This window comes from Dreissena polymorpha, chromosome 13, assembly GCF_020536995.1.
Source record: "Dreissena polymorpha isolate Duluth1 chromosome 13, UMN_Dpol_1.0, whole genome shotgun sequence".
NCBI classification, from domain to species: domain Eukaryota; kingdom Metazoa; phylum Mollusca; class Bivalvia; order Myida; family Dreissenidae; genus Dreissena; species Dreissena polymorpha.
The window spans coordinates 48,293,717-48,318,005 of NC_068367.1; the positions used below are offsets into that span (position 1 = coordinate 48,293,717).

Below are 24,289 nucleotides of genomic sequence, written 5' to 3' on the forward strand. Positions count from 1 at the left end.
TTTTACTATTTCGGGTCACCGTGACCTTGACCTTTGACCTTGTGACCTCAAAATCAATAGGGTTCATCTGTGAGTCATGATCAATCTACCTGTGAAGTTTCATGATCCTAGGCATATGCGTTCTTGAGTTATCATCTGAAAACCATTTTACTATTTCGGGTCACCGTGACCTTGACCTTTGACCTAGTGACCTCAAAATCAATAGGGGTCATCTGCGAGTCATGATCAATCTACCCATGAAGTTTCATGATCCTAGACGTATGCATTCTTAAATTATCATCCGGAAACCATTTTACTATTTCGAGTCACCGTGACCTTGACCTTTGACCTAGTGACCTCAAAATCAATAGGGGTCATCTGCAATTTATGATCAATCTACCCATGAAGTTTCATGATCCTAGGCGTATGCGTTCTTGAGTTATCATTCAAAAACCATTTTACTATTTCCGGTCACCGTGACCTTGACCTTTGACCTAGTGACCTCAAAATCAATAGGGGTCATCTGCGAGTCATGATCAATGTACCTATGAAGTTTCATGATCATAGGCCCAAGTGTTCTTGAGTTATCGTCTAACAACCACCTTGTGGACGGACCGACAGACCGACATACCGACAGACCGACATGAGCAAAGCAATATACCCCCTCTTCTTCGAAGGGGGGCATAACAATAATCGAACATGGATGCAAAATATGTACATCAATTGACAAGTCTACAATATAGAACATAATGATGATTTACTTAAAACAGTATCATGGCAGATTGTCAAGTCAAAACAATAAATAATGTAAAAAATAATCTTGATATTACCTCATCAGATTCGAATAATGTCTGGTACTCCATTATTTCATGAAATATTTCCTATAATCTAGTTTTCTCATAGCTGCAGTCAGAATGTCCCAGTTTTCATAAGAGTAAGTGGTCCATTTGTCAGTTTTCTGGGAACATTTCAAAGCAGTAGCAAATGTCAATCTTAGAATACATTATGTAGCAAACTCTATATTTTCACACACAGAGAGATGTATACATTTCAACTTCTTCAACTGAGAAGTGCATTACATATGAGGCATGTCGTGGGAAAACCTGGTAAACGAAAGATCCTGAGTCGTGTAAGTGTCTAATGGATCAACCAGTGTCACAGGTCCTTCTTAAAGGTTTTGTCAAACTCGTTTTCTAAATATGAATCCACTGTACATGGAAAGAGCCTTTGTTATAGTAAGAACCCAATATACATTCAACTAAATTTATGTACAACTGTAATTAATTTTAAAAATGCATTTTCAAGTCTTACAACCCATGAAACAGAGTTTGAAATAAATTAATTCACTTATAATAAATAGTTCTAACCTACCCATTCAATATTTTCCTTTCAACAAACATGATGTCACAAAAGTTTTCCAAACTGCACCTCTTTTCCCCAAAAGTAATTTGTTTCCTCCTCATATCGCAAAGTCGCATAGGGTAAGAAGGTGGGCTAACCTTTTTTGTCGCGACTTTTTTACAATTCATAGTCATAGTCATAAGAATATGCAATGACAAGTTACTTTAATAAATATGATCAAATGTAGCACATTCAATTTCAAACTGATTAGTAATTTACATGAATTTGGGAAAAAATGGAGAAAAAAACTCAAACTTTCAAAAAGATAAAACACTATCTCAAAACAAAAATGAAAAAAATACGGTCAAAAAGTAAAAAGAAACAACTTTTTAAAATCCTAACACATCTCTACCTTAGACTATCCACTCACACCAGTAAATCCAGGTTAACATGTAACATCAAAAGCAAGCCTCAGGTTCCCCATTCACAGTGAAATATTTCTTAGGAGAGGCATCTCGTACCTGCACAAAGATAAGCCACACTCAGCAGGCCAACATTCCCCAGGGTTGAGAGGAGCGATACCAGGGCCTGAAGGCACTTTCCTCTATTTCTGTGTGTGAATCTTTGTGTAACTTTCATAATTTACCTTTATAAAACTGCCTGTTGTTTCTTGTATCTCAATGTTTTGATATGTATAAAACTGCCTTCATTCCTTCAGTGGCATTTTAATCACAATGTTTTATGTTAGTGTTAACTAAGAATATAATTTTAACGTCCAATCATGCACTTTCAGGGTGGCTGATGATTGCATAATGCATTCCGTTTACTTTTAAAAAAACTTTTGTTTACTTTTTTACTCTTTACTCTTTTTTTACTACAAATGTGATAAAATACGTATCTAAGTGGTATTGGTTTAAATCAATTAGCTGTTTGATATTCAAGGTCGTTTTTTAAAGCTTTGAGCTTTTATGCGTACATGCGTGCAGCTGATTTTTAAAAATTTATGAGATTGCAAAGATGTGAAGTTGTATATATTTCAAAGCAGAGAAAAAAAGAGTGTGACACAATACAATAATGGCACATCATTGCTTTTATTTTAATATTATTTTTATTGACCAACAAACTTAACATACCTGTCTCTACATTTTCGGACACCAGTATTTTTTTTAAACTTAGAGTAATTATGGTAAGCCATTTAAAGATATCTAAACTCAATGAATTCAGCCAAGTACAAAATTCTGCTGTTCTTAAACAGAAATCAAGTGAAAGTAGTTGTTAATGTAATGATCTACTAAAGGGGCCAAATTTCTCGGCATGTACATCTAGACAGGAACAAAAATCCCAAACAAAAATACAACTTTAACAGGCTATGGCCGGGAACTGGCTGATTGTACTAGAAACATTCATGTGTTTTAACTCTTTCAGTGCTGGAACCGAATTTTGAAGGCTTTTGCAAACAGTTTGGATCCAGATGAGACGCCACGTTCTGCCATGATCCAAACTGTTTGCTATTCTGATAGTATTATTTGAAAAAAATCGAAAAAAATGCTAATTTTAGAAATTCAGAAGACGACATTTTAGCAGACAACAAATTTCCCAGCATGCAAAGGGTTAAAAGCCCATTTTAGCTGTAGTCTGTCTGGCTAACAATCCCCTGATATCCTGCAGTCACCCTTCTGAGACAACTCAGTTCTATATTTCCCCAGGAGTGTCAGTTGCTTGGAATCTGTTCAATAAGTTGATTTACTAGTGATTTGAAAATTGAAGGGTTGTTTGCTATTCCTCCCTTTTGTACCTTATTATATCCTACAGGCGGATTAAGTGGACCATGGTCAAATACTACAATGGTTGCACAGTTTCTCATATGGTCATGGCCAAAGAAACAAAGATTAACATGTTTAATTATAATTTTTGTACCAATATACAATGCATTACATCTGAAAAGGACATTCTGAAGTGCATCTTTTTGCAGACTGATTTTATACTTTCACTATGTGGTAACAGAGCAATCATCCAAGTAAATAATTTGAACAGGCATATACTAGAGTTTTGTCTCAAACCTTACTAGAACTTACCTTGTTGTAAGCGTTGTTCCAAGGGCAAATGACTCAGGAGTTTGTGGACCACTGGTGACAAAAAGCATCTTGCACTTCTAAACTTTATGGGCATGACATATTTGAAACATAAATTTAACCACATCAATTTAACCTCTTAAGAAGTAATTCTTTCCATACATTTTATGCAAACAAACAAACCAACCAACCTAAACTACTTACCTTAAAACTGACAATATAGTAACCCTAATTTATTCCCTTACAAATCCTTGTATTTGCAGTATTGACATTAAGCATAGTTGCAATAATCCAACTCCCATCTACTGGCCTACTGGTCGCTTTCAGCTGTACGTATGTACTACTATAAAAGCTCAAAGCATTCAAAAATACTCAAAATATCAAACAGGTAATGTTTAACCCATTACAACTTAGATACCTATTTTGACGTATTTGTAGTCCCTAATAAAGTAATAGTTAATTTAAGACCTTTCTTACTAGATTCCAGTTTTTAAGGCTTTTTCTCCAAACCTTAGATACTGATGAGCAGCAAACAGCATAACATCTGAACAGACTGCGAGTTACTCTCAGGCTGTTCAGGTTTTATGCTGGTTGCAAAAGACATGTTAACTTTGCTTCTCATGGTGGAAAGGGTAAAGACCTTACCTTAGCATAGTTCTCTAGCTCTCCCAGCCACTGACTGAGCTGTGACTCTGACTTACCTTAGCATAGTTCTCTAGCTCTCCCAGCCACTGACTGAGCTGTGACTCTGACTTACCTTAGCATAGTTCTCTAGCTCTCCCAGCCACTGACTGAGCTGTGACTCTGACTTACCTTAGCATAGTTCTCTAGCTCTCCCAGCCACTGACTGAGCTGTGACTCTGACTTACCTTAGCATAGTTCTCTAGCTCTCCCAGCCACTGACTGAGCTGTGACTCTGACTTACCTTAGCATAGTTCTCTAGCTCTCCCAGCCACTGACTGAGCTGTGACTCTGACTTACCTTAGCATAGTTCTCTAGCTCTCCCAGCCACTGACTGAGCTGTGACTCTGACTTACCTTAGCATAGTTCTCTAGCTCTCCCAGCCACTGACTGAGCTGTGACTCTGACTCGGTGTCGTCCAGATCACTGTCCGGCTCAATGTCGCCACCACCACCCCTGTAGTCATCCTCATACTCCATTCTGAAACAACCAAAGTTTATTAAAAAAGGTAAAAGGTTCAGTTCTCAGTCTGATATTGATGTGGATTATCAGCGGACTTCCACCAGTCCTGAACTCCTCGATCACCTGAATATAAGTCCTCTGTGTACACTCGGGGCCACACATTATTTTATTCCCCTCGCAGGTACCCTTGTATACACATAGGTGGAGAGGAGCTAAAGAGGTATTAATTTTTGGCCTAAAAAAATAAAACAGTCTGAGCGGGTTTGAAACCAGGGACCTTTCCGTTCCTTGACCTGCATCGTACCATTAGACCACTGTTCCCACTTACTGGGTTAATTACAACAACAAGTTATGTAATACAAAGAATGAAACTTCTACAAAGCTACTTTATGAAAGATGAATTTAAAATATTTCAAAATTTCCTAAGAGTGGGGTAAGTTGGGCTGGTGTAATGAATATTATGTCCACCTAGTGATCAGGAGGTCAATATGGTGTCCACCTAGTGATCAGGAGGTCAATATGGTGTCCACCTAGTGATCAGGAGGTCAATATGGTGTCCACCTAGTGATCAGGAGGTCAATATGGTGTCCACCTAGTGATCAGGAGGTCAATATGGTGTCCACCTAGTGATCAGGAGGTCAATATGGTGTCCACCTAGTGATCAGGAGGTCAATATGGTGTCCACCTAGTGATCAGGAGGTCAATATGGTGTCCACCTAGTGATCAGGAGGTTAATATGGTGTCCACCTAGTGATCAGGAGGTCACAGCTTTGATCCCCATTCTGGGAGCATTCTCAACATCTTCTCTCCAGACAACCAAGTAATTGTTCTACCCAGTGTATTTGACTGTGTTGAAAGAAAACTGCGTGTTAACCAAGTATTAACATATCATATATATATGGTGAAGAAAAAAACAAACTCATAATAAGCAATGTGCGGATACATATGGTGTGATCTCCTGTAGTAAAATATGTATCGACGAACACTAATATATTGTGTGGTTTGAACATATGTGCACATAATAACGCTTGATTGGTCATTGTCGGCTCGAGGACTACTTAAATGAACCCCAGGTACTCATAAGAATACTTAAATGTACCACAGGTACAAAAAATATACTAAAACGTACCTGGCGAATTTAGACTGTATACTTAAGAGTACCCGGGGTACATGTAAGTAGTACCCCAGCCAACAATGGCCAATCGAGCCATAATAACACACATTTTATGCGGTGAATATGGGACTTACAAGAGCAACAAGAGCTGTGTTTGTGAAACACAATGCCCCCAGTGACCTTGACCTTTGACCTAGTGACCTCAAACCATATTTGATTGTAGATCTCAATGAGATGCATGCACATGTGAAGTTTAAAGAACATAGACACAAAAGTTTTCATTTTATGAGCAAGGTTAAAGTTTTGGGACAGACACACACATACAATGACAGACTGACAGACTGACCAAAAAAAATATAACCCCTGATCATTCGATCTGGGGGCACAAAAACAACAACAACCATTAAAACCTTTGTTTTCAATTTTAATTAAAAACATAATGTTTCTAACTTTATTTCAAGTAAAGATATATATATGCAGAATAGATGTTTTTTATTTGATATTAAAGATTCAATATTCAATATAACATACATAAGAAAGGGAAACAACTCCTGCAATCTTATTAACTTATCTGGCAGAGTGGTCATTCTTTTAAGGCTACTTGCTTTATAAAAGTTTGCTCACTACAAGTTTCAAAACATGAAACAACTGAAATAAGATAAAATACCCCATAGGAATGAAGATGATCAGGAATTTGGGATACAAGTTTTGTTGATTTTAAATACCTTTACAAGGGACAAAGTGACCGGAGTAAAGTGAAGAATGTCCAAGCCAAAATAAATCTGGATGCAAGACCTATTGTGTTACAGCCAGACACCATATAGCAGAGCTACAGTTAAGAGGGGTCTTAGATTAAAATCCCATTAAGATTATGAAAATATCATTTAGAAATTGTAAAAAAAGAGATACTAGTACTTTTATGAAAATCTACAGAGTACTGGTCAAAATAACATTTTGCCAAAAGGTAGTTAAAAGAAAAAAACTACCTAAAAACAATTGTATTAATGTTTTTAATTGAACCCTTCATTGTGACAGTGACCTTGAACTTTGGACTTGTGACACCAATTTCAATAAGGGTCAACAACTGTCCAAGGTCAATGCAAAAAAAAATTGTGAGTATCAAGCAAATGTGTAAATTCAGTGATAAGTTATTGATCGTTAATGATTTTCACACTTATTGTGACAGTGATGGCCAATCCACATGGGAAGTATCAAGCCAATTGGTCTTTTTGTTGAAGAGCTATTGTTCGGAAACGATTTTCATAATTATTGTGACAGTGACCTTGACTTTTGACCTAGTGACTGCAATTTCAATAGGGGTAATCAGTGTCCAAGGCCAATGCACATGTGAAGTATCAAGCCAATTAGTCAATTTGTTTACGAGTTATTGATCAGAAACAATTTACACACTTATTGTGACAGTGACCTTGACCTAGTGACCCCAATTTCAATAGGGATCATCTACTGTTCAAGGCCAATGCACATGGGAAGTATCAAGCCAATCAGTCAATTTGCTGACGAGTTACTGATCAGAAACAAACTGGTCTTCTGACAGACAGACCGACAGACAGACTGACCAACATCAAGAAAAACAATATAACCCCTCTTCTTCGAAGAGAGGCTAAACAAGTATTTGAAGCTCTGATATAGGATGAATGACTATATGGAAACTCATGGTTATTACTAAACAATGGTAACTTAATAGCCTTGCTCTTTTTACAAACAACACAATTCAATTATTAAAGTGATCAATACTCCATTATTGCTTTCTTAGAGCCACACTGTTTTCGTTTGGCAAACAGCTATCAGAAGCACACAAACCACCTTGGCCGCTGTGACCATTGTAAGGTCTGTTGGGTCACACTGACTGGGTAAACAAATCATTTATCATTAATGTTATGTGATCCTAGCTTTGTGTACTTAATGCGTCCAGTCTGCCTGCTATATCAATAGGGAGAGATGAATATCAGAGTGGTCAATAAACTGATTATTGTTGTGCAAGCTTCAGGTTTCTTTGAGGTGATCAATAAAAATAATGTATTGGATTTTGGACTACAATAAGTTTTGGTTGAAATAGGATCAAAGCAACCACATATAGCATTTTACCGGAAACCATTCCTGTAGCAATTAATGGCAAAATATCAAATGTTTGAATGCAGCTTTATGAAAGAATTGCGCCCACCAGGCTTTTAGTTTGAATATTTTTATGCAGGATTTTTCAACTGAATGAAAAAATATCAATTGATTATGATTTGAAGCCTTTTAGCAATTTCTACACAACTATACTTTTTATTGCAGCATCAGGTTTTAATTAATCAAACCTACAGCTTTTGATTAATCAAACCACAACAAAATCTGCTTTTCCATACACAAGTAGGTCCGTATCTGCATCCAATGTTTACAACTGGTGTGCAATTGTTTGAATGTGGACTGTATGATATCTTTCAATGAAGAACTAGGCAGATAGGAAAAAAAACATTTTTTAAAATGAACAACAAAATTGCTGGCATGATTTCTCTGAACTAATTCCTAAAAAAAGTAAGGGAAATCTATATAGTTTATAGAGATTTTGTTTTTAATAGAGCATGTTCCTTTGACCTTGACCTTTGATCTTATAATTGATTGGAACATCTCTAAAGACTATTTAACATGATCCTAGATAAACACATTCACATTCTGTGTCTTAAAGCGGGTATATACGATTTTTATATGTGCTGAATTGTAAAATATTGATACAAATATGTTATAAAAACACATAATTTGCAAGAAAAATGATACATTTAAGACGAATTTCATAAAATACAGCAAATACAAATAAGCGCCCCGAGCCGATTGTGACGAAGATAATTCGTAATAATTTTCCTACAATAACCGATGCATTCGTCTTTTTTGTAAGTGTTCATGTGTCGTATGAATCGATATCGCTGCAGGAATTTCAAATGAACCGTTAAACTAAATTTAGATTCACATCGTACATGCATGATATACATGCTGGCGAATTCGGCTGTACAGCCTTTTTCGATTTCAGAATTAAATATCTGGCTTTTTTAGCATTTTTCGACACATGTTCTTCTTAACTTTTATTTTAGTTTATATTGAAATATATGTATAATAAGTTTTTTACACATTTTATATTTATTACTAAATATTTGATAAGATCGTATATACCCGCTTTAACAATTTTGATGGTATAAGGCTCTATAATGACCTTGACCTAAAAATCAATTAGAGTAATCTTCCTTGTCTCCCAAGAAACCAGCATACTAACTTTGATGATCATAGATCAAAGCTTTCCCTAGACATCCCGAAGAAACAAAACCAGGTACAAAGTTGACATTTTACAAGCAACTAGCAGTTAACGTGACCTTGGACCTGTTGATCACAAAATCAACAAGTGTCTTGCTTTCTTCCAAATTAAGCAGCACACCTGAACAGTTCCTATTATTATATTCATATTTATTCAACCGTCCTTGAACTTTGTGCAGGGATTAGGTTGTACTTTAGTGAAAGTAACATATCATATCAATGATCTATTATTAATGACTGATACCACAACCAATTCATAAGATGTGATGTTTGCCACACCAGAAAATCATCAATGAAAAATTAAATGTGTCTTGCATTGTCTATTTTGCCCTCAATCAGAATTTCTTAACAAGAGGGCCTGAAAGGTCCAAAGTCGCTCACCTGAGATAACAAGATATTTTTGGGACAAATCTTCTGACCAAGTTTCATGAAGATCGGAAAATAAATGTTGCCTCTAGAGTGTTAACAAGATTTTACTTTAGCCATAAAAGAAAAAATGCCCCGCCCCCTGGCGGCCATGTTTTTCTATTTCAACCAACCGGCAACATTTTCGAACTCGCCCAAGATATTATTGGGATGAATCTTCTGACCAAGTTTCATGAAGATCAGACAATAAATGTGGCCTCTAGAGTGTTAACAAGATTTTACTATAACCATATACAGCCATATAAGAAAAAATGCCCCGCCCCGCCCCTTGGCAGCCATGTTTTTCAAGCATACGTAACCATTTTCGTACTCATCCAAGATATCATTGAGACCAATCTTCTGACCAAATTTCATGAAAATTGGACAATAAATGTGGCTTCTAGAGAGTTAAGAAGGCAAATGTTGACGCCGCACAACGCACAATGGACAGCGGACGACGGACAAAAGGCGCTCACAAAACTCACCATGAGCACCTCAATGGGCTCAGGTGAGCTAAAAATAGTTGCTTTTGCACTTCACTTTGGTAAAGCCTACATTTTTTCAACAAAACCCGGTTATTTTCTGTATAAAATAAACGATCATGAACAAGAGTTGAGGACAAAAAGTGGGCCAGATTGTATTAAGAGGCCTGTTTTGCGATCTTATATAGCATATAATGGGTTTGGCAGAAATGTTCAATAAATATGCAACAATTTTGTTGTGGTGCTTCTTGCTCATCTTTGATTATCGTGAAATATAATAAAATATCATAATATTTTATTATCATCTCACTCAATTCCTGGTCTGAGTCTGCTAAGAACGCATGTGTTTTAATATTTAAATGTAAAACATCATAATACAAGACACTGAAAGAAACTTCTAGGACTTTATAAATAAAGTAATGAAACTGAACCCGTATAAATGAAGTGTTTTCAAGAGACAATTGAACCCTGACCATTGTTGGTAAGCTATCACAACCAAATATCCTTGATAAGATAGGTGCTGATTTCTAACACTAACTGACTAGCCCAATTATGGTTGAAGACACTCAACTAATTAAACACAACCTGCACTGTGTCTGGCATCCCAGGAAACCCCCTCACCTGATACACAGGACATACCAACATAACACCCCTCCCCCCAAAGAAAAAAAATGACATAAAAAAATTTTCTCACATATAGAATATTAGTCATCCACCCATAACACCACTAATGTAAAGTTAATTGCCACATGAGCACTACTTGAGTCATTCTACATGTACAATTATTGTGTGAACAAGGCACATACATATGTAGGATCTTTTTACATGAGGACTTGTAAAAGCAGGTTTGTAACATGAACCAATTAGGCAATCTGTATTCTGTTTTATTAGTCTTCATTATTGTGAAAACATGCTACATGGTGTGATATCCTGGAGCCAAGGGAATTAGAAAATACATTTGAATTACACTATTGTGAGAAGGTCTGTTTTATTAACAGCAGACTGTAACCTATCCACATGGCCAAGTGGTAATTTATGTACAGTCATGGTTAAAAACATTGACCCATATGAATTATTGCGTTGCTTTTGTTGCCTTTTGTGTTTTGGCCAGTGAATGGCACCACTTACAAGAACATTCCTGTTTATAATGCTCTCCAAAACAGAGCATAATAATTGCCACAGTAGGCCAAGCCCATGGTTGATATGAAATAAAAATGATCATATTACCTGTACTGACTATAGAGAAATATTAGTACCAAAACATAATTGGGTCCTTCATTTTATTTTTACTTGAAGGAATTCATAACAGTACCATCCCATGCAGCCATGTTTTTGTCTGTTGTATTATAGACATTTCAATATCTAAAAGGATTAAGAAAAACAATAAAGTTTTTATTCTAAAATAGTGCTGTATAATCCACTGTACAAGACCAAAGACTGCCAGTGCCAGATTAATTAATGCTTACATGGAATTACTTAAAAATAGCCACAAGTTTAAGAAATCTCTATTATTTCCTAACTTGTTTTCTTTTTAAAGATTATGCATGGCAGTATATAAAGTAAACAATACATGTAGGCAATATTTCACAGTAAGTATATTGCAGATTTTCTCATTATTTTTCTGAAAAATGCCTTGCAATTTCACATAATACATGTTGACATCTCTGTGACTGTGGCATGTGGCTTAATTAAGTTTGACAGACTAAACTGCAAACATACAGTTATATCTAAGCATATAAGGCAGATTAATTAAATCTGGTCACATGAAACTATCAGGAAGGATAGTAAGGAAATCACACCCTAGCCTGTGCACCTGCTGATTTTGTAACAGGAACAAATTAGCTGCAAGCTGCATTAGTGCATAATAATGACCAGCTTTCTGATAGATATCATGTTACCATAGCTACAGCATCGCTTAAACAAGAGCTGGCTCCAATAATGTAATTATTGAAGCATTAACACATACATGCCATACGTCCCGGATTGTCCGGGACAGTCCCGGAAATGAAGAACTTGTCCCGCTGTCCGGAAATCTGTCAAATGTCCCGGAATTTACAAAATTCATGTATACATGTACCTTATCTTAGGCTTAACTGCACCTCGAATCTGTGTATATCTGCAGCGTCTCCATGACAATGCCTACCCGAATAGGCAGACTACGCTACGTGTCAAAATCGATCAATTAACAGGGGTCCTGTTATCAAATCGATTGTCTCCCGTTCGCGGTCAAACCGAAAAGGCGGCATTGTTTAATGTGGTTGTTAATTGATTTAATCTACTACCTCATTATTTCCCACTGCGTAAGGGCAAAAGATAGTTGTTCACACATCTGAAGTCCAACATCGCTTAGTAAAAAATTAAAAGCAGTTTATGTTCGCACGTTTAACCGACAAAGAAGTTGAGTAAAAAAGTAAGCATATAAAAATGTTATTGTGATTAGTTGTATGTATTGTGAATTGATTTGAGTTGACGATCTAACGGTACTGTATTGTTGTATTTTTTATTATATAAATGTTATAAATGAATAAAGGCGTATCAACAACGACGCGTTACACACCGGTCTTAATAACAATAACGCAGTGACGTCACAATCTATGTTTAGAACGCTTACTCTGAAAACACGTGGCTTGTATCTAGTAACGGAAGTAGTAATGTTTAATTGACGTTAATAGATCAAGTGTTTTTCGGATAGACTTTCGAACTTTTGCAATTTACGATGCGAAACAAAAAAAAACGTACCAAAAATGCATATGTCTATAAATATGGCTACATTTTATACATGTCCCGGAAAATCGGCAAAAGTCCCGGACAATTTAACTCAATGTCCCGGAATTGGTCTGAAAAATTATGGCATGTATGATTAACACCCCTAATGTGCAACATGGGGTAGTGTTTTATTTTAAGTCATAAACTGATATTGCATCTAGGAAATAAACTAATGAAAATACGCCCAACCTTTTCCAGGCCATAAAATTAATATAACAGCTTATTTCTGGTTATTGCTTTATGCAGAGGCGTATTTAGGTGGGGGGCTAGGGGGCTAAAGCCCCCCCAGCTGGCTGGCTAGACACAATTTTTAATAAAAATGAGCCCCTTACAGTTTCAATCCACTTGTGTATTTCCTGTCATTTGTCCCTAATTAAGCCATAAACAGCTGTCGATTTGTGTGAAATAGCCCCCAGGCATGTGTACAGACGATCTAACCTTCGTCAGCTAAAGTGCACGCTTCATTGACTGTAAGTAATAAACTGCGCTATTTGATTGGCTGAAGAAGATACATTCAACTTATGAAATTCATCCATACATTTAGCTATAGATAAATGTTTACAAATGGCTGCCGCATGAAACTTGTGAAAAACAATCTTTCAATTTGTAGCAATTAAAGAGTTTAGACGAACACAATGGACAATCATTATTATTTTCTCGGTAATTTCTTTGATGAATTTAATTGGTATTAGCTCTTAAGAGTGATAATCCTTTTGAGTAACAAGTTATTGCCAGTGAAATTCAACTGCACACTTAATGAATGGCAATTATTTTATTTATTTTTTTATTTGTTTTTTTTACAAATCGGGCTAACTGCTTTGATGTTCATCCATAGTTTTTAAAATTAAAAGACTCAAAAATGAAGAATTACTTTGCTATATGAAACTAAATCATTTTCTTAAAGCGACTGACAACATCGAGGCAGCAACACCCGAGTTAAACTACACAAGAAACCTAACGACTCCCTTTGTTGACACTTTTGTGAACGAAATGGACACCCAATTCAATGATTTGCAGACTAAGGCAGCCATGGGATTGAAGTTTATACCTGAACAAATGTGCTCCTCTCCTGTCAGTGCTAGTAACCTTGAATGGTTCAATGATGATCTCCCTTCCTCTCAGTCCCTCCCTGCCGAGTTGCACTTTCTATGGCAGGCTAGGTGGAAACGTGTACCCAACCCACCTACTTCCCTTAAGGGCTCTGTTGCACATTGTGATTCCCAGCTGTACCCCACCATTTACACTGTTTTGTCCATTTCATGTGTGTTCCCTGTCACATCATGCGAGTGTGAAAGGAGTATCAGTGCCCAAGGACTTGTTAAGACAAAACTAAGATCATCAATGGGTCAGGACAGGTTGTCCGCTGTGTGCCTGCTTTCCATTCATAGGGACATGGGCATAAACATTTTAATGTTGTACCTAAGTTGACCTAGTAGGATATCCAACAAGATTAAATAGGAGGTCAACCCATCTAACTCCGTTAAAAAAGTTATGGATAAAGATAATGTCTCTCACCACTTTAGTGGTTTGAGAGACATTTGATTTACCCCTGTGTGTCTGTCTGTCCGTGTGTCTGTCACACTTGATTTGTGAACTCAAGTTCTTTTTTGTTTCACATGCACTTTTATCATGCAAAATGCTGATTAGATAGCAGGAAATCGCATCATTTCAAGGTGCCATTAAAAAAAAAATTCGACGACCGAAGGGGACACCCCTCCCGCACCCTCCCCTGTTGAGCCCCCCCTCGGAAAATTTTCTGGATACGCCTCTGTTATGTTCCACAATATTTGACAATTCATAAAATTGATATGAGCCTTATGAATGTATATATGTACTTGAAGAGACGCCATGTGCATGGATACTATGGAAAACACTGCTAAGGTGTAAAAAGTTTCATACTTGAGCTGCATCATGCAAAAAAAGTGCTTATGCGATATGTTGCTAGAGAATTCGCAGTCTGGTCTGGGGCTACCCAATCTGTTCACGAGATCACAAAACCTTGCATGACTTTATCCCTTTACATGCTGGGAAATTTGTCGTCTGCTAAAATGTCGTCTGCTGAATTTCTTAAATTAGCATTTTCTTCGGGTTTTTTTTCAAAGAATACTATCAGAATAGCAAACAGTTTGGATCCTAATGAGACGCCACTTTCTGTGGCGTCTCATCTGGATCCAAACTGTTTGCAAAGGCCTTCAAAATTGGGTTCCTGCACTGAAAGAGTTATAGCAGACATGGTAGCTACTGACCTGACTGAGCGACTGCACAGGCTGGTCTGGAGCTTGCTTTCCGCATATGACATAAGACCCGCTTTTGCATGACACAGCTAAATTAAGAGTTTAAGATTAATTCTAGGCACAAGTTTGAATCCCACTAGTTAAGCATATGGAAATGAAAGTATTGGCGCTAATTCTATCCTTTTTTTAAATAATTCCATCGCTAGATAATTGTTGTCAAAATGACAAATGTAAGCAATCAAAATGAGCCATTTAACACACACAATATTAATTTTGAGCGTCACTTCCTTCTGGAAAAACAAAGAATCATGTATTACTTTTGCATGTTCTATACTAAAAATATTAATGAGCACTTCAAAGTGTTCTTAATGGCATGTTATATGTAGGTTAGTGGAAATATTAACTATGTGCTTGAGTGTGAAATAGTTTCCTGCATGTGAAATTACAGTTCAAGTATTTGAATAACCCTCTTCAGTGTGATTCTCTACAAGAACTAAACACCTCTAAACACCTTAATACAAAGTTCTCTAAAAGTCCAGATTATAGTTTTAGTTTTCCCACAGACTCCATGTAGAAGAAATAGAATGAACTATGAGGACATTTTAATCTTTGCACCATCAATTTCATAATTACAGTAGTTTAAGGGATTTTTAAGGTGGTAACAGAGTAAGCAGTGATTTCATTACTCAAATGCAAAGTCAGTTAAACGGCTATGTGCAAACAGCATAAAACCAGACCAGCCTTTGAGTAACTCGCAGTCTGTCCAGGTTTTATGCCTTTGCTGCTCATCAGTATCTAATGGTTGGAAATGAAGTCTTAAAAACTTATACCTACATGTAAGAAAGGTCTTAAATTAAATATAACATTCTAAGGGACTACTAATGCATGAAAATACGTATCTAAGGGGTAAAGGGTAGAGTAGTGGTATTATAAGAAGTGGTAGAAGTAGTGGTTGGAGTAGTAGTAATATGGTTCATTATTGTGGTGTGGTTGGTTACAATATTAGTTTAAATGATGAAAATGGTGGTGTGAAAGTACAGGGAGTAGTAAAGGAGTGGTGTCACTGTTGTGATGGCAATAGCATTGATTAAGTATGAGGTTTTGATGGTCACAATTTCATAAATGCAGGCCTTTTCCTGGCGTACTATCTATGAGTCCGTTAAACGGACTGATTAGTACGTTACACGGACTGATTCCCAAGGCAAAATGGTGAGAAAAAATCAAATAAAAAAAATTCCCAATTTTTTTTAAGAAAGAAATGTCTAATGATTATTATACATCAAGTTTATTTCAATAACATTTACAAAGAAGTATAACCATAATTTATTATTTATATGATCTTGTTCTTCTATTTTGAATTATTATAAAGAGTTATATAAAATTTGTTTTCCCGAATCAGTGGATTAACCTTGCGAAAAAATCCCAATTTGATTTTTTTCCTCAAAATGGCCAGGAAAAGGCCTGAAATAGTATGATGGGGATGGTAGTGGAGGCACTGATGGTTTTGTAGTATGAAACATATATATTAAATCAACAATACTGTTCTATATTTACCTTGCAGCCAGTATTACTTATCCAAACCGTAATGTATCAACATTTTAAATCCATAAACCCCTGTCAGACGCCATCTGAAATAATGTAACAACAGGCATGAGCACTGTAATAGCAAACATAAATATCAGCATCTGACATCTCAGAGTGTAATCATTTATTATTTACATGGCTTGGATCTTTTGCCTTATGCACACATAATGTGCAAACCATTTTGATCTCAGAACAAAATATGAGCTTCACTCTGGTAAAAAGGGGCTTTAAAAGGCATGTGGGTAAAGTGCCATCCTAGATTAGCCTGTGCAGTCAGCACAGGCTAATCAGGGATGCACTTTCTGTATAAATGGTATTTTTTCTTAGGGAAAAATCCAGTTAAAATGAAGTGTTTTCACTAAGAGTAATACTGCACCAAATAATGTAATTTGATACAAGTAAAACAAATCCACATTATTGGAGGACTGCTACCCTTCCCTCACTTAACACTTAAACAGCCTGAGCATCTGATAAAAAAACACTATGAAACACACTGTTATATTCAATAAAATAACCAAATTATAATTACCAAACAAACAAGATCTGTGTTTGTGAAAACACAATGCCCCCTACTGCGCCGCCTTGAAGCCATATATTTGATCTTTGACCTTGAAGGATGACCTTGACCTTTCACGACTCAAAATGTGCAGCTCCATGAGATACACATGCATGCCAAATATCAAGTTGCTTTCTTCAATATTGCAAAAGTTATGACCAAGGTCAAAATTTTGTGACATTCTGAATGACAGACAGACAGAATGGCAGTGAGACAGGCCAAAAACAATATACCCCTGATCATTCGATTCGGAGGGGGGGGGGGGGGGCATAAATAATATCAAGGGGTTAAACTACAATGCAAGAAGATCATGTCTGATAATGTTTTTTCAACACTGAAAAGCTTCCATATCACTTAATTTGTTATGAAATTTAAGTGCATTCCTTAATTCATATAAGCTACCTATAAATGTCTGTCTCCAGGCACTTAAAGGGATCTTTTCACGCTTTGGTAAATTGACAAAATTGAAAAAAGTTGTTTCAGATTCGCAAATTTTCGTTTTAGTTATGATATTTGTGAGGAAACAGTAATACTGAACATTTACCATGGTCTAATATAGCCATTATATGCATCTTTTGAAGATTTTAAAACCTAACAAGAGCGCCGCATGACGGAGCAATATACTCCCGATTCGTGTGCCATTGGAGATGATACACTGATGATTGATGTATTTGTTTTGGAAATAAGCAAAAAAAACAACAACAACTTATATAACTGATATATTCATATATATGCATTGATATCAATAAGTGTACACTAATTGACCCTATGACCTAGTTCTTGACCCGACATGACCCATATTCGAACTTGACCTAGATATCAACTAGATGCAACTACTGACCAAGTTTGGTAAAGATCGGATGAATACAATTTGAATAAGAGTCCGGACAAAGTGGCGCTGTTGAAAATGGACTAATTGACCCTATGACCTAGTTTTTTACCTGGCATGACCCATATTCGAACTTGGCCTAGATATCAACTAGATGCAACTACTGACCAAGTTTGGTGAAGATAAGATTTATACAATTTGAATTAGAGTCCGGACAAAGTAAAATGCACTAATTGACCCTTTGACCTAGTTTTTGACCCAGCATGACCCATTTTCGGACTTGACCTAGATATCAACTAGATGCAACTACTGACCAAGTTTGGTGAAGATCGGATGAATACAATTTGAATTAGAGTCCGGACAAAGTGGCGCCGTTGAAAATGGACTAATTGACCCTATGACCTAGTTTTTGACCCGGCATGACCCATATTCGAACTTGGCCTATATATCAACTAGATGCAACTGCTGACCAAGTTTGGTGAAGATCTGATGAATACAATTTGAAATAGAGTCCGGACAAAGTGGCCCCTTTGAAAATGCACTTATTGACCCTATGACCTAGTTTTTGACCCGGCATGACCCATATTCGAACTTGGCCTAGATATCAACTAGATGCAACTGCTGACCAAGTTTGGTGAAGATCGGATGAATACAATTTGAATTAGAGTCCGGACAAAGTGATGCCTTCCGCCCGCCGCCCGCCGCCCGCCCGCCGCCCGCCCGCCCGCCAAGGGGTTTCACATAATACGTCCCGTATTTTATACGGGCGTATAAAAATTATAAAGCGTTGCAACGCGAAACGATTGAATAATTTGGAGAGTTCTGTTTTTGTCGTTAAATTTTGTGAAACTACGAAGATTGCTTATATAAGGTATAAAATACGTCCAGCATGTGTACACGGCGGAATAGCTCAGTAGGCTAAAGCGTTTTTACTTCAGTACTCTGGCAGGACTCCAGGGGTCACTGGTTCGAAACCTGCTCCGGGCAATGTTCTTTTCCTTTTTTAAATTTTATTCTTGATTTTTTACTGGAGCTTATACGATCCAATGTTTACATTTATCAATATAAAGCATTTAATGAATAAGTTAAAAAATGCCAAAATCTGTGAAAAGGCCCCTTTAAACATTATACAAAACACCAAACTATCCAAGTAATGTGCAGTATCATACGATGAATCAGATGAATCACAAGACAGGAGATAACATTTCAATAGTTATGAATATGCTCTTAATTTTCCAAGACATTAAAACCAAAAAATACATGTCGATGAGAGCCCATATTTAGAAATTCCATCATGCACTGTTGAATTGAATTAATAATTCAGATGGAAGCTTACTTTTTTCATATGTGCAAGTTCGGGAATTAATATTTTATAGTTTTCTGTGTCATAGAACCCCAGCTTAATGTTATTGCAAAGCAAAATCAGTACATCACAAGTAAAGCGCTGGTTGTTTCTTTGGCACATAAATTTACAAATTTATAATTTATAAAATTCAGTCTGTATTGCATGATATCATTTTCATTTATGCATTTGTCTTGACTGACTATTGTTCGAGCTGATGGCATTTAATTATCTCTCCAGGCTTTTTTGAGTTTCTGCACAGACAATGGCAAAAAGGATAAAAATGATGTTGCGCGGTAAATCAACAAAAACAACATTCAATTATATATTTATTTTTCACAGACAAAAGACTGCTTTATGGAAACCTAGTAATACTTTCTCCATGGCCTAGTATATAGTTACAATGTTCACCTACAGAGAGGGTTTGAGTATAACAGGGGCCTTGTCCTGATATGGTTGGTTGTATTTTGCACTGCTTTGCCCTTAATCATGATGGATAACACTATCATAATCACACTTAACTTAATTGAGATGCCTCTAATGTGTAGATTGGATTTCATTATATTTACTTAAACAGACATTTGTTATATTTACTCTGCTTCAAAAAGTACAATGTAATAAAAAATCCATTCATGCTGGACAATAAGCTATACAAAGAACAAAGTGTTGCATTTTAACATTGAACTACGCTCTTGACCATGGTCATTTATAAGGGACCTGGACCTTGGGCACAACACTGTGTCATAATATGATTGTCACTTGTGCCAAGATATTTTGAAATCAACAAATGCTTAACCCATTTATGCCTAGCGTCTAGAAAAAAGGCCTTGGCAAACAGCGTAGACCCAGATGAGATGCCGCATGATGCAGCGTCTCATCAAGGTCTGCGCTGTTTGCTTAAAGGAATTTCTGTAAGAAATATTCTTAATATAGAAACAAGGGCAATTTGTAAAACATGCATGCCCCCCATATGGGCTGTCAGTTGTAGTAGCAGTCATTGTGTGAATATGTTTTTTGTCACTGTGACCTTGGTCTTTGACCTTGTGACCAGAAAATCAATAGGGGTCATCTGCCAGTCATGATCAATGTACCTATGAAGTTTCATGATCCTAGGCCTAATTATTCTTGAGTTATCATCAATGATCATGAAACCATTTTACTGTTTCCAGTCACTGTGACCTTGACCTTTGACCTAGTGACCTGAAAATTAATAGGGGTCATCTGACAGTCATGATCAATGTACCTATTAAGTTTCATGATCCTAGGCCTAAGCGTTCTTGAGTTATTATCCGGAAACCATCTGGTGGACGGACCGACGGACAGACGGACTGACATGAGCAAAACAATGTACCCCCTCTTCTTTGAAGGGGGGCATAATAAATATACTAGACATCCCTAATTTTGGAAATAAATTGATCCAATTTTGAAGGATGGGAGAGTCCACTAGGCATAAATGGCTTTACAATGTTATGCTACCTTCAAACTGATAGGATTAATTTGTATTTATGACCTTTGACCTACAACAGTGATCTTGACAAAAAAAAACTAACATGGTTCTTGCCGGGGACATCCGGCCACTTCTGTCAAATACTTTTTAAAACAATTCATGCTTGAGAACTTTAATGCTCCTAACAATCAGCAGATTTCTAAAAATTTGACCTTTGACCTTAAACTGTGACCTTAACCTCTGATAAGGTGACCCTGTCCTTGTGTGTGATACTCTGTATCATCAGGTTTGTTACTTCTGGCAGGTGAAAAGAAAATTGCCTAAGCTGTAAGCTGGACTAAGTTATGTTCTTTTCGAAATGTAACAGGAGTCACTGATAATACATAACTGGCTTATCAGGTGTATAATGTCTGTCTCAAAGATGCTGGTAAGAAATCCATTGGAACATATTTGCCTTATACACACAAGTTACTTGCCAAACAACATAACTATGGGTTAGCTGGTATGTTAACTCTTGAAGTACAGTACTGCCTCTGTGCAACAATATTGGACACATTTTTATATTGGAGGCAATATTGTCTCAAATTCAAGTGCACTAGCCAGACATAAAAATACAACTTACTTTGCATTAAATACCTTATTTGTTGGGTAACATGGCTGTGACTTCTCAAATATTTTTTTTGCTTGTGTGCATGACAGTGCTCAAGGACATACATGCAACTCTTCATGTTCAACCAATGACATTACAGGATGAACTTACTTGCAGACAACTACATTTGTTAGTATGGGCCAAATTGGTTGAAATGAATCAGCATTTTTTGTCTTTGAAAACTCATGTTTTGTACAATGCTTTTTCAAACAAGAAAAAAATATATTATGGATATTATATATTGTAAGCTTCATTAAAATAAAAAAGCTTAATTTTAACACACATTTGAAGATTTGCCCATGCTGCCTTCACTTAAGGTCTTCAGACTAGCGGAAAAATATATTCCGGATGTCACCATAATGCTAAAAGATATTCATTTTACTAACAAGTAGTAGTACTTATAAACTTACCCAAATACATTCAGGTGTACAGCAGCTATAGAATAAGATCCATCTTAAAAAAATACTAATAAATCTCTCCTCCCTTGCCACTTGGTTACACTAATGAATCCAGACACATTAAACAAACATGGTGAGAAGAACTGAAACAACCTCCACTGCTGACAGGCCTGTAGGTATCAAATCACACAGAAACACTTCACAGCCAGGACAAAATCACCAAGACCACTCAACAGTTGTGAATAACTACCAATCTAGGAATGATTTTCTCCACAATTACACTGCCACAGGATTATTCTATTCCAATTTATGGTCCAGTGGGAAACATGCAGTCCGATAAATTGACTGAGTCACAGTGCTCTGGCTCTGAAACTGTCTCAATGGCTGTTCCATTGACCTCCCATTTTATAATTTCAGGTTTTCCCATCGACAGGCTGTTCAATTTACCTCCCATGGAACATGCCGTTCTCCAATAGTGTATCATTTCTCTCCTATATTCCAATACATGGAGTTCTCCAATAGTCACTTAGAGGCTTTTACATTCACCACCCACCCTTCCAGTTCAAGTATTTAGATGAATTATTGATGATCAATGATCATGCAGACTGGAGTCTGCCTCAGCTAACTCAGAAGAAATAAATAGCAAGAAACCAATACATGCACTTCAATTCCCAGGGACTATACTCACGGTCCAAAATAAGTATATGTGTCGTAATCACTTGAATTTGAAATGTCATAAGGTTAACATGAACAATTTACACCTAATTAAATCTTGTCACCTATATAATTAACTTAAATTAGTGAGTTGCTTTGGAAAGTATATATCTATATTGTATAATGCCCATGCTGGTCGCGATGTTATTACAATATTTAAGATTGACCAGAACATTCTAATTACAAACTGCAGTGATTTTTTTCTCCCTATTGGGAAACTTACAGATTTGGAACTATTTGTATTTTTTTAATTGCTTTGTTCTTAATTGCAAACCCATCGTTATTTTAGATGCCAGTCTTTGCTGAAATTCTTGGATGGCAAAGCATAATTGTAATTTGTCCATCATATTGGGATAGGGCGTTTTATGATACTTGATAAAGAAGAAAATAAATTGCTTGGTCAGTAACCATTTATACAACTTAGACATGCATATACTATCTACATATAATATGGTGTATTCCTAATTTGTCACCTTATTACCAGTTGCTGCAAAATCTATAGATTTTTTTAAACAATTTTTTTTTTTAATCCAATACTCCGGCCACCGCCGTTGGTCTGCCCACAGCACAACCAACCTATATGATAAATAATTATAAAATAGCTACATAATAAAATCTAGAACAGTAATTGGAGACGAAAAATATAACTGCAACTGCTGATTACAAGTAAACGTAAAACTTGAGAATATGTAAAGTTTATCTGGAAATGTAATTGTCCCCTACTTCAAATTGATCACACACGAAGACAAAAAGCTTCACATTAATTTATTTATTGAATCAATTGCATAAGTTCAATAACACATACAACACATAATGTCACAAAAATAGTATCTGGCACGTTACATTGTATAAACAAACCTTCCTGAAAAGTTTTGATTTTGATACAAAGAAAACTGTTTGCCAACCAAAGCACATGTGCAAAATGATTGAATATCTAACACGTGCCTAATTTCCAGTGCCCATTAACTGTGCAAACAAAATTGCAACATACAGTACTTAGTAATAACATGCTGCATTTTTACATATGCACATTATTTAACTCTGCAAAGCATATCCCATCATACACAAAAATATATTATTGCATCTCTTAACAGTATTAAAACACATTGATAAAGTTCATGTTGATAAACGAAGCATTGATAGACAATTTAATGTAAGTCCACATGATTACGTATATACGTATAATTATTAACTTAAGTATCCAAATTAAGTTAAGTTCAAGGGCAAATAACTCTGCCAAAAAAATACAGGACATTTATGTCTTGCAAACTCTACATAGTATAAACAACACATCTATAAAATTTCATGTTAAAAGGCAGAAAACTGACATTCCAGTACGCAACCCATAGAACATGTATGTAGCACTACAGACCAACTGACTGAGCTACACGCAGGGTAATTCCAGTCAATACCCCAACACCCCAACACGTTTCGTTTGCTGGGGTATTTTAACCAGTGGATACAGTATCAAAAAGGACTTTTTAGTTAAACTTTTAACCACATTCTTCAATAAGAATATGTGTCTTGTTCTGAGAAAATTGGGCTTAATGAATGTGCTTAAAGTGTCGTCCTAGATTAGCCTGTACAGTCCACACAGGCTAGTCAGGGACAACATTTTCCGCTTTTATGTTTTTTTTAGTTTCAAGGAAGTCCCTCCTGACCGAAAATCAAGTTTAGGCGGAAAGTGTAGTCCCTAAATTAGCCTGTGCGGACTGCACATGCTAATCTGGGAGGACACTTTTACCCACATGCATTAAGCCCAGTTTTCTCAGAACAAGGCTCAAATGCTTTCTCAATAAATCTTTAATATTTGCCCCTTTCATAACAATGATAAATCTCTACAAGTTTTGCCTTGCAGGATAGAGAAACCCTGACATGTCTTTGACAAATGACAGGATGACTCACAAAGCATGAACATTATTTCCAGG

At 36.3% G+C, this 24,289-nt stretch overlaps 1 protein-coding gene across 4 annotated transcripts in view; it reads right to left on the reverse strand.

Moving 5' to 3' along the window:
• LOC127854804 (ras-associated and pleckstrin homology domains-containing protein 1-like) overlaps positions 1-24,289 on the reverse strand; it is a 143,949-nt gene that overhangs the window by 99,013 nt on the left and 20,647 nt on the right. Inside the window, exons 1-3 of one of the 4 annotated variants that reach the window (XM_052389850.1) lie at positions 21,660-22,027; positions 16,397-16,470; positions 4,430-4,553 (exon numbers count right to left, since the gene is read on the reverse strand). In XM_052389850.1, coding sequence (XP_052245810.1) covers positions 4,430-4,552 — 123 coding nt within the window. In that variant the 5' untranslated portion in view covers position 4,553; positions 16,397-16,470; positions 21,660-22,027. Of the gene's footprint in view, positions 1-809; positions 1,525-4,429; positions 4,554-16,396; positions 16,471-21,659; positions 22,028-24,289 lie in introns of those variants that run through there. The other 3 variants (XM_052389853.1, XM_052389851.1, XM_052389852.1) reach the window with 3 other exon arrangements.